The sequence below is a fragment of the Triticum aestivum genome, chromosome 1D, assembly GCF_018294505.1.
Source record: "Triticum aestivum cultivar Chinese Spring chromosome 1D, IWGSC CS RefSeq v2.1, whole genome shotgun sequence".
Lineage (NCBI taxonomy): Eukaryota > Viridiplantae > Streptophyta > Magnoliopsida > Poales > Poaceae > Triticum > Triticum aestivum.
In genome coordinates, this window is record NC_057796.1 from 447,405,606 (window position 1) to 447,419,870 (window position 14,265).

General features: G+C 47.3%; 1 protein-coding gene across 1 annotated transcript; it reads left to right on the forward strand.

Moving 5' to 3' along the window:
* Positions 1-10,936: 10,936 nt before the first annotated feature.
* Positions 10,937-12,477, forward strand: LOC123174231 (probable WRKY transcription factor 51). Its single transcript, XM_044590016.1, has one exon. The coding sequence runs from the start codon at positions 11,195-11,197 to the stop codon at positions 11,855-11,857; it is 663 nt and encodes a 220-aa protein (XP_044445951.1). The 5' UTR covers positions 10,937-11,194; the 3' UTR covers positions 11,858-12,477.
* Positions 12,478-14,265: the final 1,788 nt, after the last annotated feature.

Genomic DNA, 14,265 nt, shown 5'->3' on the forward strand with positions numbered 1-14,265 from the left:
TCCTTCTTTTAAATGAATATATGTTCAATAAATGCTTAGAATTTCGTTTTTTTATATTTTCAAAAAATGTTGAAAATTCAAAAAAAAATCCGTTTCAAAAATGTTTGACAATTTAATTTTTTTCCCACTCCGGAATTTGTTCAAATTAAGAAATGTTCACATTAAAAAAAACATTATGTCTTCCACTATTGTTTGAGATTTTTTTAAGACGTTAAAAATTCAAAAAAATATATTCTTCTTTTAGTGAAATTTTTACAAATTCAAATAACTTTCATGTTTAAAAAACACAATGTCTAAAAGAATCTGAATGTTCAAAACATGTTCCTGTTCAAAAACTGTTCACAAAAAAATGGTCATATTTTACAAAAAAACATGTTTTCAAAAAATGTTCGTGAATTCCAAAAATGTTCTGTTTTGAATTTTTTTTCGTATTTTTCAACAATATACGGAATATTCAGAAAACTGTTCGCATCTTTCAAAAATGTTCGAGACATAAAAAAATGTCCACGTTTCCAAGAATATTTGGCAATTCATAATTATTAGATCTTTTTGAAAATTCAAAAGAATCTATCAAAAAATGTTTCGAACCTGTCTCTGCAGTATATTCTTAAATATTCGCGCTAGCCATGGTCAGGTCTTTGAGGTCGTGAGTTTGATTCTTCAACGCGTCTTTTTATTGTTTTTCTCATGCCTTACAAATACAGGTCATTTCGGTGCCTGCCAGTGGGCCGGACCAGACATGAACTTTGTATGTTCACAGGCTATTTTACGCAACTAGCGTCATATACTAGCTCCCACGCAGCTGGCTCAAGAAAAAGCAAAAATAATTGCTCTATCCCCAAGACTGTTTATTGGGCCTCAGTCGCACTCCACTACTGGGCCTGCTCCACATGCAGCCCATCGATCCTCGTCAAGGGAGGCAAAAATATTTTACAGCTATAAGAAATCGAAGTTGCAATGTCGCCTTCGGTTCCACAGGCGGATGCCAACAGAACTAGGTCGGTTTTTTACGTATAAAAAGGATGGTCCTCCTATTAAAATACATATAGATTTTGTTCCGTCCGTTCAGCACATGGTTCCTGGTTTTTTTCATTTGTCCCCGGGTGGGCCGAACTGGACCTATCATGCATATTTTTAACCCTAGTCTAGATTCGTCACGGCCCCGGTATATCAGCGATTGTCAGAGATTCCTCCATCAAAAAGCGATGAAATGGTCGTTGTAGACTTAACTGCGCACAATTGCACCAAAGCAATCGTCAAACCGACGCTCAAGGAGGCAGGGATGGCGAAAACGAATCCGTTGTCCAGAAAATTCTGCACAGACGCGTGAGAATAATGTTGATGTTGAGATCCCGAGCTCCATGGACTATTTTTTCCATGATCTTGGTTGAGATCATAGTTGATGTTGATGAAGACACCCGTTCGATATTGATGATATGACATGGAGCATAGTCCTCGGACCAACCGAGATGACCAGTCGAGCCGACGACGAAGATGCCGACATTGACGATGAAGTTTCGTTCTGGCGCGTAGATCGCATCGGAGCCAATCTGAATACCCAACGAGCGCGTCTTGGATTGACCTGGCCCGTGCACTCGGTCTAACTGAAAGTGCAGCTGCACTTTCTAGCATTCGGGCTTTCTCTATGATTTTATCACCTGTGGCACAACCGACATTATCGGGCTCACCCTCTTCCCTTTGACTAGCAAAAGGCACACCCACTGGGACTGGACACCATGCAAACGGCGGAGCTATGTGAAAAACAATGGGCCCATGCCCCCCCCCCCCTCCGCATTTGCATCCTACCTTATTCGTATTTCTCATGCATGGGGTAGAGCAGGTGCAAGGAATTCTCGAAGGAAGTGAGGGGCAACGGAAGGTGCGGCGCGCTAGGGGGTAGGGCTGACGCCGGTGTTGCACATGATGGCTCAAGGCCGGCTGAAAAGTGCTTGCTGGCCGGCGCTGCGCCGCGCGCGTCTCGCTCAATCCCTCTCTGTCTATATCGATCTTTCCACTGTTCTCTAGTCTAATACAATTATTTTAAATCACATTGGAGCCCAAGAACAAGGAATATAGTCTACGTTGGCAAATGACATTGGACGAATACATGTTTGTATTTTTTGCATGATCATAATAAATCTAATACTTTTAGTGGTGTCACCTAAAATCATAAGTGAACAAAAAATAGAAAAAAAAAATCTAGTGGCATTGGTATTACCCTTAAAGAAGAATAAACATTGAAAATCAAATCAAATAATACAAAAATTGCACACAATTTACACACAAGTTGCTTATTTTATTATATGTAAGAATAAGCATACAATAGTGTTTTTCGCAAAAAGAAGTATTGTAAGAAAGAATGAGTTCGTAACAATGATATTACCCATAAAAAAAGAAATGAAATAAAAACAGAATGAATTAGTGGCATTATTATTACCCTTAAAGAGGAAATTAAAAACTTGCACACAAAATATCATTATTCCACCGCGCAATTAACACTTCATCATGTATTTTTCAACATTTACACATATATAGCCAACATTTCAGCATGTATACTCCAACATTTCAGTACATATATACCATATTTTAGCATTTGAGCACATATAGATGATGATTTGTTGCGCGATGGAATAAAAAGAATGATATTGATTTTCAAAAATGGATAGCAATAAGCACAAAATAGATGGCACTAAACAGTGTCCAGTCATATACATGGGTGAGTAGCCTGTATGTGAATTTTTAGAGAAACATTCACACCTATTCTTTTTTTTCAATTACAAGACAAGTAAGATGGACATAATTTTCTCTATTTTTCTTTTATTGAAGGTACTTCTGCATCCCCTACTTCGAAATAATAACCCGAAGGAGACTATATGATAAGATTAATAGAACCGTGAGTTTACAAAACAAGATCAACATGTTTAAACAAGATCATGCACATGTGCTGCCGTTCAACTACGTGAGGTATTGTTCAACAACGTGAGGTATTCGTTGCAACGGTACTTCAATCCACTCCACTTAATATGCAGTTCAGAAGGACGCTAATTGGCAACCGTTGGGAAGAATGGCTCCATCTAGTAGGTAGACTGATGGCGGTTCAACTATCTCAACGGCCCGACGCATTACGCTGGAAACTTACTAGGTCCGGAGAGTTTACTGTTAAATCAATGTATGTTGATGTTATCAATTCAAGCTCGATTCCTAGTTCCAAACATGTTTGGGCTGTCAAAGTTCCGTTAAAAATCGAAGTATTTATGTGGTTTGTCCATAAACAAGTAATTTTAACCAAGGACAATTTAGCAAAGCGTAATTGGACAGGACCTACTAGGTGTAGTTTCTGTGATCGGGATGAGACTATCAAACACCTTTTTCTTGATTGCCCGTTAGCCAAAGTTCTTTGGCGGACAGTTCATATTGCTTTTAACATTACTCCACCGCGGTCTGTCAACACGTTATTTGGAACGTGGCTTAACGGGATAGGGCCCGAAACAGCGAGACACATTCGCGTAGGAGTCCGTGCTTTACTGTGGGCAGTCTGGAACTGCAGAAATGACTTGGTTTTTAACAGAACAAAAAATATTCATTTTTTGCAGGTTATCTTCCGAGCCACTGCGTTGATCCGTATGTGGTCGCTACTTAGTCCGACGGAGGCCAGGGAGCGTTTGGTTACTGGATCTATCCGCTGGGAGATGGTAGCACGGGATATATTCAACCGGTTTGGATGGCGGTCATGTAATAGGATAGGCAATTAGTTTTCCTATCTTTATTATGTCAGCCAGTTGTGGCTTTTTCTGGCGAGTTTGTTTTCGCCTTTTTTAGCTCTTGGTGAGCTCTCCTTTATTTATCGTTTTCAGACTTAAAGACCTTGTTGAACCTATTTATTTGTTAATAAGTTGGCCGTATGCATCGTTCTGATGCAGAGGCCAGGGAGTCCCTTTTTGAAAAAAAAAGCACATGTGCTGCCGTTTCTTCTTTTGATCGATCGGGCTTCGAGACGATGGACTAGCGATCGGGCGAGCTGACTAAGACTGTCCAAGAGGGAGCTTGACTAACATAGGCCTAAAACTGAAAGTGGCAACGTGAGTTTGGGCTCAAATCAGGGGGCCCTGAATATTGGGGGCCCTGTGCGAGTGCACAGCTCGCAAATGGCTGTCAGCGGCCCTGACACACACACGCACGCACACACGCACGCGCGCGCACACACACACACAAATGATGTTCTTTAAGAAGGACAAATTAGTGGCATTGATGTTACCCTTAGATAAGTAATAAAATGAAGGAAAAAACAAAACTTGCACACAATTGAACAGAAATTGCAAATTTTATAATATATGCAAGAATAAACATATAATACTGAAATCTTCGCACTCTAATACAATTTACACACATACAAATGAATAAAAAATACGCAGAAAATAGTTTTTTTAGATTTCCAGAGAATAGAGACAACAACAGCCAACGGCTGGCTAGCGGGCTTCAAGCCAAATAACTAAATTGATTGACCCCAAAACATGAGCAAGTAAAAAAATTCAGCCCAACCCATAAAACGGCACACGAAAAGAACAGCACGATTTTTAGAGCACAACGAATGGACGGACAAAGATTCGACTGACCCAAATTTAAAAAACAGGCAACTTGCGTATAGCTAAAATGCTAAACAAACTCATTCCGAATGGACGGACAAAGATTCGACTGACCCAAATTTAAAAAACATGCAACTTGCATATAGCTAAAATGCTAAACAAACTCATTCCATATGCGGTGCCTGTTCAAGAATTCGCCCGATTAACCAGTTAACTTGCTGATTAATCCCTACTTGTAGGGTCACCTCGTAGCCGATAAATTCGTCCGATTAATTGATTAAATAACCAATTAACTTACCGATTAGCCTATATACTAATCCTCTCCTCGCTAGGCAACCGAGCAGCTGGTAGTTAACAATTTCGTCAACAAAAACCAGTGCGACGGTGGAGGAATGTTTCAGCCGATCGATCCCGTCCACGGACTAGCAAGAGTGCAAGACCCCCAAGTTCTGCACGCACAGGTCCATCGACTCAAAGATCACCCACCCAACCCAACGTGGAAGTGCTTGTCAAACGCCGCCGTCAATGGTGCACGCCGTCCAGAGCTGAGCTCTCCAAGCTCGTAGACGGGCGTGCCGCTGGGAAACCACGAGGCAGGACTGAAGCATGCCCACGACGCCGCGACAACTAATCCTACTTTGTTCGCGAGACGCTGCTGTCAGCACCCAGCAAAAACAAAAAACAAAAAGATCCGCCTGCATGCGCTGCCGTTGCCGTTGCACCGGTCGGTCGCCGTCGCCGTCGCCGTTTCATCTGAACTGAAAAAGGTGGATCTAACTAGCTAGCCTGGCCTTCCTGGACCGTGCTGACCTGCTTCCCGGACCCTGCCGCGTCGCCGGCCAGAAGCTTCGGAAGAAAAAACGAGGCACGAGCCGGGCCGGTGGCGCCGGAGGTCAAACCATCGGACCGTGACCATGCATGCAATCATGCATCAGAGTCAGCGACAGCGAGCTTTCTTCACGATTCGATCGGCTTACTGGATTGAAAGGCTAGCTAGTGGGCATGAGCTACCCCGCAAAAAAAAAAAAGTGGGCATGTGCTGCAACGTGTACAGGCGACCGGCATCCATCCAGTCCGGTCGTGCGACCGTGCTGCATGGTGATGGTAGCACGCCATTGCCGGGCCGTTGGGTGTGTGTAATTCGATCTGTTCACAGTCTAGCCGAACCTAGGTATAGTGGGTGTGCACATTGGACTTATCAAACAGTCGTTTGCCTATACCATGGGGCTGCACTGGTTTGAACAGATCCATTCGACTATTCGTTGGAGCCACTCCAGCGAGCATGTGGTCGTGTGAGAGCCGGGATCGATGAACAAAACGCATGCACGCAGGAATTGTTGGTTATCATGCAGGAATTAATGAATAATTCAGGATAGCGATTGTCCGTACTCTCTCTGTTTCTTTTTAGTCCGCATATAAGATTTGGTTAAAGCTAAACTTTGTTAAGTTTGACTAATTTTATAATAAAAAAATCGACATCCATACTACAAAATTTATATGTTATGAAAATTAATTTCATCATGCATCTAATAATATTGATTCCATAGTGTGAATGTTGACATTTTTTATACAAAACTAGTCAAGCTTTGTATGCAAATTAAAAAGAAACGGAGGGAGTACACAATAAATTTGCCACCCCCCCGTAGGATCTTGCTACTAGAGCTTCCAGGCCCCTTCTCAATTAATCCTCACGTGCGCGATTGATCGGTTGTGCGCCTCCTGACGGCGACGGGAATGAAAATAACAGCCGAATCGTGTAGTTCTCTAATCGATCCGGTCATCTTATTTTAAGGAGCAGGTGAGCAATTTGCGAACAACGTTTGGGTGGATAATAGCAAGTTGATTGGTTGGGTGCTTGAACACTTGTGCTAATATGCTATACTACTTTTGCGAGCTCTTGATCACTTATTGCAGTTCCAGTCTCCCAGATGATGTGGTAGCGCGAGTGCGTCGTGTCTTGTTTGTGACAGATTGGGACACGTATAGCCACGGTCAAAACAAAAGGTTATTTAAAAAAAAGGAGAACTTCAAAGTGACGGTTGTTGGCGATCGAATGCAAAGCAAGCTAGTCTTCTTACATGGTAACAAGGACGGAGCTTCGTAGATGGTAACATGGACGGTAATTTCTCTGTTATTTGTCGCATCAACATCAACCAGGTAGGTGGAGTAGTTATAATCGGCATAAACAGCTAGCGATCCTCGGCTACTCCGACAGCGTGGAGAGCAGACGTCAACAAGATGACCTGCACAGACGGCGCTATCCTCTATGCGCGCGCAAGCTGATGGATCTAGCGCGAGCGCTGCTGGCCACCCAGTTCGAGCCCAGCCGGCGTTCGTGGCAGGTTCCGATGGATCAGTCGATCGAGCGCGACGCCCCCCTCCCCCTGTGAGGCCGCACTGGAGCCATGCATTGGGTGTGTGCGTGTGGATAGGCAGAAATCCATACGGCCGGCCAGCCTCGAGCGACAGGGACGCCGGCGGGCCGGCCGGGGCAGGTGAACTGATCGAAAGCGGCGCACCCGATCGACCGGAGGATCCAGCAGCGCCACCGCTTTTCGATCGTATCGGGAAGGGAAGATCGTGGAGTGGAAGCCCCGGGCCCGGTTCCGAGGACAAACTGCTCTCTCGTCGTGCGTGTGCGCGCGCGCTGCCGTGGGCGTTGGTGTGCCGGCCGGAGGCTTCCGAGAAGAGAGCTAGGGAGGCAGCAGCGGCCAACGTCGTCGCACGTGCGATCAGGAATTTGAAGAGCTGGTGGCGTACCACTTGTGTTGCTATCGTGCCCAAGTTAAGTTGCGTCTGAAGGGCGGCATGGCAGGGTGCGCGCCCATCACCATGCACCCGCCGCGCACCGGCCGATGCCATCGGCATCTAGTAAAGCTCTCGCCACGCGAGACGCCGAATCCAGCTGCGAGGAGGGCATAGCCCACACACAAACAGAAAAGGAACGAGCCGCGAAAGCGAGCCAATGAGGCCACGGATGATAAAACTGAGAGGTCGGCGAGCTGCGTGTGTGATCGCCAAACATAGAAAGATTCGGGCCGGGGCGACAGGGACTCCCGGAATTCGTCCGGTACCGTGACGTGACGGGCATCGATGGTGATCCTTCCTTGCAAACAAAACTGTTAAAGCTGCGGGGAATCTGACGGTGTTTTCTGGTACTAGATCGCTCTATCTTTTGTTTTGTTTGCCATGGCTACGTACGTGGCCCCGTGCGTTAATTTCATTCGCTCGGTTGTATTATTGGATACGAATGAAAGCCACGTCTGATGTACGGTGCACCTAGGTACCGACCGGGACGTCTGTTTCTTTCCGTTCTTTATTACACCTGACCTCACGTCGTTCAGGATGGTGAGCTAAGCTATAGCTAGCTAGCTGCTGCTTCACTCGGATGATATGGTTGGTTTGCGCTTCGACTTGCGGCGGCGACGGGTCAGTGAGCAGTGAGCAGTTTGGCGCTACTGCCTTTCCCTGCCGCGGCAGCATCAGCTCAGGCTCAGTTGAGTGCTGGTGCAACCCAATCGTCACGTCCTTTCTGGCTTGGAAATTTGCAGTGCCTTTGGAGGCCAAGCCCTTATCAAAAGGTTCTGTAGTTGCTCTCTACACATGTCAGTGAAAACACAAATGAATGCCGTCTTGAACGACAACGAGCTCCATGTTATTGAATTCATGCTCCAGCCAGTTGCTCCAAAAGTCCAAACTGATGGGGAGTTTTGCTTTGGTTTGTTAGGTTTTCGTGCCCTCATGTTGGTCGTCCGAGTGTTGAAAACACTCGGGCTCTGAGGGAGAGTCACCAACGGTGATGGTTCTATCTTGATTTGCGGTAAAGTTGATGGTCTCATCAACAAGTTCTTGCCGAAGTACATTGGCATCGATGGGGGGTTGGGTCTCCTCCTACGGCCCTCGCCTTTTTCTATAGGTTGACGATCCGTGCTTCGAATCATCGTTGATGGCGTCTCCAGGAAGCGCACGGTTGCTTTATGGTTGTGCTTCCAAAGATTCACTGGCTCCAGTGATGCAGAGCAGGTGAGGCATCAAGCTAGGCTGCGTCCTTGGCTTCTGCAGGCCAGAGACGACGACAAATTCTTCTTGGGTTTGTTTGTGATTTTAACTTATATCGTGGGTGTTAACGCAAGGCTCGTGACTTGGTTAATATATGGCTCATGGCCTTTGGTAAAAGAAGAATGTTTGATTGGTGAACAAAATGATATAAATATGCGACTAGAGGGATTAGATATTTGTTCGGTTGGTTTTGATGACTCACCCTTGATTGTTGATTCCTATGCCCCATCGTTAGTGCTCAAACATTGTACCTCAAACCCTCTTTACCCCTTCTCAACGTTGTCGCTCCATCTAGCTTGCTCCAAACTCAACCAACCCCCACCCACCCACCCCCAAACGGAAGCCTTACCTCGCACAAGCTCTGTGTCATCACCAACTTCGACTTGATCTAAGCTCACCGCTGTTGCTGCGAAGAATCAAACAACCAAGGAAAACTACAAAATTGCGAAATTTCAGTCAACCACAATGTAGCAAAAAACTGAAAGTTGTCCGATCAAGTATAGGAATTCAATGAATATGGCCTGGCATAGCAAATACTCCCTCCATCCCAAACTAACAGAAGTTCTATGTTTGTCTTAGCTCAGAAAATTTAATTCGACCAAATTTGAAGAATATGACAAAATCTACATCATGTGTGCATGATACAATTTTTTTATAAAGAATCTAAAGTTCTGCATGTTGCTATATGTTTCTATGAACTTTAAAGAAGGACGACGATAACTATCACACGTGTGGGCGTTAAGTAGTCTGTCCACACATTTTGTGTGGTGTCTAAGAGGACCAGCCCACACGCCTATGTGTGAGCAAAACAACTAGCGTCCACACGCCTCTTTTTTTCCTTGCGGTCCCTCTTACACGCCTACGTGTGGGCAAAATGCATAACGCCCACACGACCTCTCTCAGCCACCTACCTCACGGTCCCGCACGCCCCGCGTACAGTCACCACGCGTCCCCGCAGTTGCCATGGTCCGGACCCTCTTCAATGTCCGTTTAACTGCAGTTGCCATGTCGCTGAACTACAGTTGCCATGTCGGACAACTACAGTTGCCATGGTTGCTCAACTGCAGTTGCCATCTCAGGTCAAGTGCCAGATGCCATTTTGGACAACTGCAATTGTTGCCATGTATGGTCTGGTTTACTATAGTTGCCATGATTTGAAAATTTTAGAGGTTGCCACCTACTAACACTAAGCAGTTGCCATATATGATCTGGTTTACTACAGTTGCCATGATTTGAAAACCTTAGGAGTTGCCACCTACTAACACTAGACAGTTGCCGTGTAGCGCTACAAAGAGACATGACAAAACAACATGTTCGGGTAAACAGAGAGTTGCCATCTGCTTACAAGCACACTAGGGCAGTTGCCGTGTACCCTGCAAAACACATGACAACTGACATGTTCGGGTAAAAAAAAAGAGTTGCCATCTGCTACACTAGGGCAGTTGCCATGTACACTACAAAACGTATGGCAACTGGCAGCTTGGGTGTGGGAGAGGAGACGGGCGTGTGGGCGAGATGGCAAATGTCCACACACCAGCCCTTGTGCGTGAGTGAAAACTGGCGTGTGGGCGAATTGCTAAACGCCCACACACCGGCCCCTCCATGTGGTGAAATGGACGTGTGGGCGACCGGGTGAATGCCCACACACCGGCCAGTCCTACGTGGCACCACAATCATGCCAAGATTCGTGCACCCACAAATGAACGCGGATCCATGCGTGTGGGCGAGATGCAAACGTCCACACATGTGGACGTTAGTGTTTCCGTTAAAGAAATATGAATTAGAATAAGGCTAAAACTTTAATTAATTTACAGAAGGGATGGAGTATACATGTACTGCGTTTGTGGACGGATTTGGAATGTGTTGCTTTCCAGATCAAGTAAAGCTGGTCCCCAAAATGTGTTGAGTAGAACGCAAACGAAACAATACTGTTTTTTTAACATAGTACAAACGCAAACGCCCATACATATGCGCATACATTTATTCATATGAACGCACACACGCAACCTTACCTTTATGAGCACTTTCGAGAGACTGAGTCGGTATATCATCTCGTGAAGTCACCATAAGCGTCTCGTCGTCGATGGAAACGTCCCCTCCCATTGAAAGCGCACCGTCAAAAATTCTGAAATAAATTCAGAAATAATGCAAGCAGGACTAAAATTTTGGTGGGTTGAGAATACTGCTTTTGATTGCTTGAATTGAGCCAGGAGGGACCACACACACTCCTACTTGGCCGAAGAAGACCTTTCTTCAAGTCTTTGTTCTCGAGGCAATTCTCCCACCCCACCCTTGCATAAGTGATAAGTGGCACGAGGAGCCTGTCTGCGGCGGCGGGCGGGCAATCCACTCACCATCGCCGAACCTTCTCAGCACGAAGCTCACCGGGAAGCCGCCCAAAATCCCCAGGAGCTCACGGCCAGCGCCTCCTCCTACTACAAATCTACCCGCCAAATCCACTCCCCAACCCAATCCATGCAGCAGCAGCTGAGCAGCGGCAATTTAGAGGGTCTTATAAATACGAAGCGCTCTCGCCGGTGCCAAACTCAGTCATGGCGGCAGTCGGAGCGGCACCACTGCTCTACCAACAGCAGGCGCAGGCGGCGGGCGACGGCTGCTACTTCTCTTTCATGTCCTCCTACTTCTCCCACGGGGAAGCCAGCTCGAACGCCTCCAGCCCGGCGTCCAGCTTCTCCGCTGCGCTCGGCGCCACGCCGCCCGCTGCACCGGTGATCTCCGCCGACCCCGCGCCGCAGTTCGACATCTCCGAATACCTCTTCGACGAGGGCGCGTTCGCCGCGCCGCTCCCGCCCGTCGTCTCCGTGCCGGCCGTTGGCGCGGTTGCTGCAAGTTCGACGACCGCGGTGACTGCGAGGAGCGCCGAGTCGGCGGAGCGGCCGCGGACGGAGCGCATCGCGTTCCGGACTCGGTCGGAGATCGAGATCCTCGACGACGGCTACAAGTGGCGCAAGTACGGCAAGAAGTCCGTCAAGAACAGCCCAAACCCAAGGAACTACTACCGGTGCTCGACGGAAGGGTGCAGCGTGAAGAAGCGGGTGGAGCGGGACCGGGACGACCCGGCGTACGTGGTGACCACGTACGAGGGCACGCACAGCCACGTCAGCCCCAGCACCGTCTACTACGCCAGCCAGGACGCCGCCTCCGGCCGCTTCTTCGTCGCCGGCACACACCCGCCGCCAGGCTCACTCAACTAGCTCGTGCTTCGCAAATCAGCTCTAGGACAACCGGACCGGAGTTTGGCCAAGCACATACTGATATTCTTCTGCATGTGCTGCCCGGACGGTCGACATCGTTCATCCCAACTGAAAAAGCCGGAGCTAGCCAGCCTTGCCTTCCAAGTGGAACATGATTGAGAGAGCAAATGGTCCTCGTTGTGGAAGAAGATGCTCCCCAGTGTAATCGACAACGTAAGCTAGCTGGACTTCGAAGCGTAAAAGGATTGAGGATAGAAAATGATCTTCCATGAGGAAGATCAGATGCTCCACTATACTCAACAATGTAAAAACAATGTCAGCTAGATGGCCTATGAAGGGGAACGCGTGATTCATGATGGCAAATGATATTTGGTCGGGAAGAAAATATCACTGTACTAAGTAAACGTCCGTCTATAAGGAAGCCATACGCATGATAAAGAGCATCTACATCGGCGATGGGCGAATTCGATTCCTCAAACGCCCGCGGACACGATCAGACGTGTCGGCGGATAGTGACCGGTCATGCCTAAAATTATCTACTCTGCATCGGAGTCTCTTATATTTCAACCCCTAGATCCATACAAAGCATGTAAAAAAATAATCCTATGTACCACCCTTGCTAGCTTCGTCGTGGGAGATGACCACGACGTCCGTGCCGGGAGCCAGGTGGATGGGCGCGTAGAAGGATTACGGCTCCTCCTCCTCCTGCTCGACCTCATCCATGTAGGCGAACATCTCCTTCTCCACGGCGTGTTGCGCCTTCATTCCTACCGGCGACGGCGTCTCGCCTCCGTATCCGGCTCCGAGCGGACGGAATCGAGGATGGCTTGCTGCTCCGCCTGCAGATCCGCGTCCCCCACATCCTCCTCCGGCACCTCCTCCTCCTCCTCCTCAACCTCCCCCTCCTCCTCCAACTCCTCCTATGAATCCACTTCATCCGGAGGTAGCCTCGCTGCGATCCGAGCTTCGCGCCTTGCCCGGATTTGCTCAAGGAGCTCCAGCCGACACTCCGGCGTTAGAAATGGGTAGCCCTTATCCGGCTGCGTGGGGGCGTGATGAAAGAACATGCGGTGCCCCCATGTTTGGTTTTGGTAATTGATGACAATCTCTATGGACTAATGGTTGCCTTGAGTTATATTTGAAGGATTTGTCCATAGGCATTTCTTGAAGTCCATGTGTTGGTTTCAAGGAGTTTATGTGGTGACCAAGGTGTTATTAAGGAATTATCCAAAGATTGGTCATGTGAGAGTTGAGCTTATTGCAAGCATGTCTTGGAGAAGAAGATTGTGTGATCATTCATGTATATCTTCAAGACATCATCCAAATGAAGAGAGTTGAAAAGATTCAAGGTTGATCAAGACTAAGTCAAGAGTGAATCAACTTGATCAACTCACAAAGCGTAGAAGATGTACCGAGAGGGATCAAGCGATCCCATGGTGTGGTAAGCATTGTCAATTACGCTTTGTGTACTAACCCATGATCTTCGTGAGAGTTCTTTGTGGGGTTAGGTTGCGGTGTGCAAGTTCAAGTGAAGCATCATGAAGAGATCAAATGCTTGAATCTTGCCGTCCATTGTGGTGACAATGGACTTGTGAAGATGTTGCGGTGTGCAAGTTCAAGTGAAGCATCATGAAGAGATCAAATACTTGAAGCTCGCCGTCCATTGTGGTGACAATGGACTTGTGAAGATGTGCGGAAGAGTGGCTCACCCATAGTGGAGTATGGGGGAGCAATCAACTAGTCTTCATCGAGCCAACGCAACCAAGAAAGGTGGTCCAACTTGAGGGAGTCAAGATCGTCATCATCTAGCTCAAGTGGACCATGTGCAAGGCAAAGGTTTGCCCTTGATAGGTTTTCTATTTTACCGGTCTCATGATGGTAGTTGGGAGACCGGGTTATAAGATCGATTGCCGTACTATCAAGGGGGGCTCTCGATGAGTAGCTTGATCGTATCATTCGTAGAGAGCTCAAACCATTGCATCCTTGCATCATCTTTCTTAGTTCTTGTTTGGTTCTTCTCTTTGTGAGTTTTGGAGCCTACGTACCAGGCCCCTACCGCGTCGACTCGAGGGGTCATTTTTCGTGTCGGGTTCAGCGGTAGTCGCGCGGCAGTAAGACCCGGTAGTTCCGCTTATAAGCGGTACTACCGCCCCAAGGTTCATGTTTTGTTGATCCGTTTCCCTGCTTCTTCCGCCCGAGCGGTAGTACCGCTCGTGTGCGGGCTGAGCACATAACGGTTGGATTTTCCCCCTCCTATAAAAGGGGGTCTTCTTCCCCAATGAACCTTATCCTTTTGAGCTCGTGTTCTTCCCCCATTGTTGACCTTCTTCGAGCTTGCTAACTCTCAATCCCTCTATGGATTCTTGCTAGTTTTTTAGGGAAAAGAGAGAGGAGATCTAGATCCACAT

Coding starts and splice junctions, on each gene's coding strand:
- LOC123174231 (XM_044590016.1), top strand. CDS start 11,195: ATGGCGGCAGTCGGAGCGGCACCACTGCTCTACCAACAGCAGGCGCAG.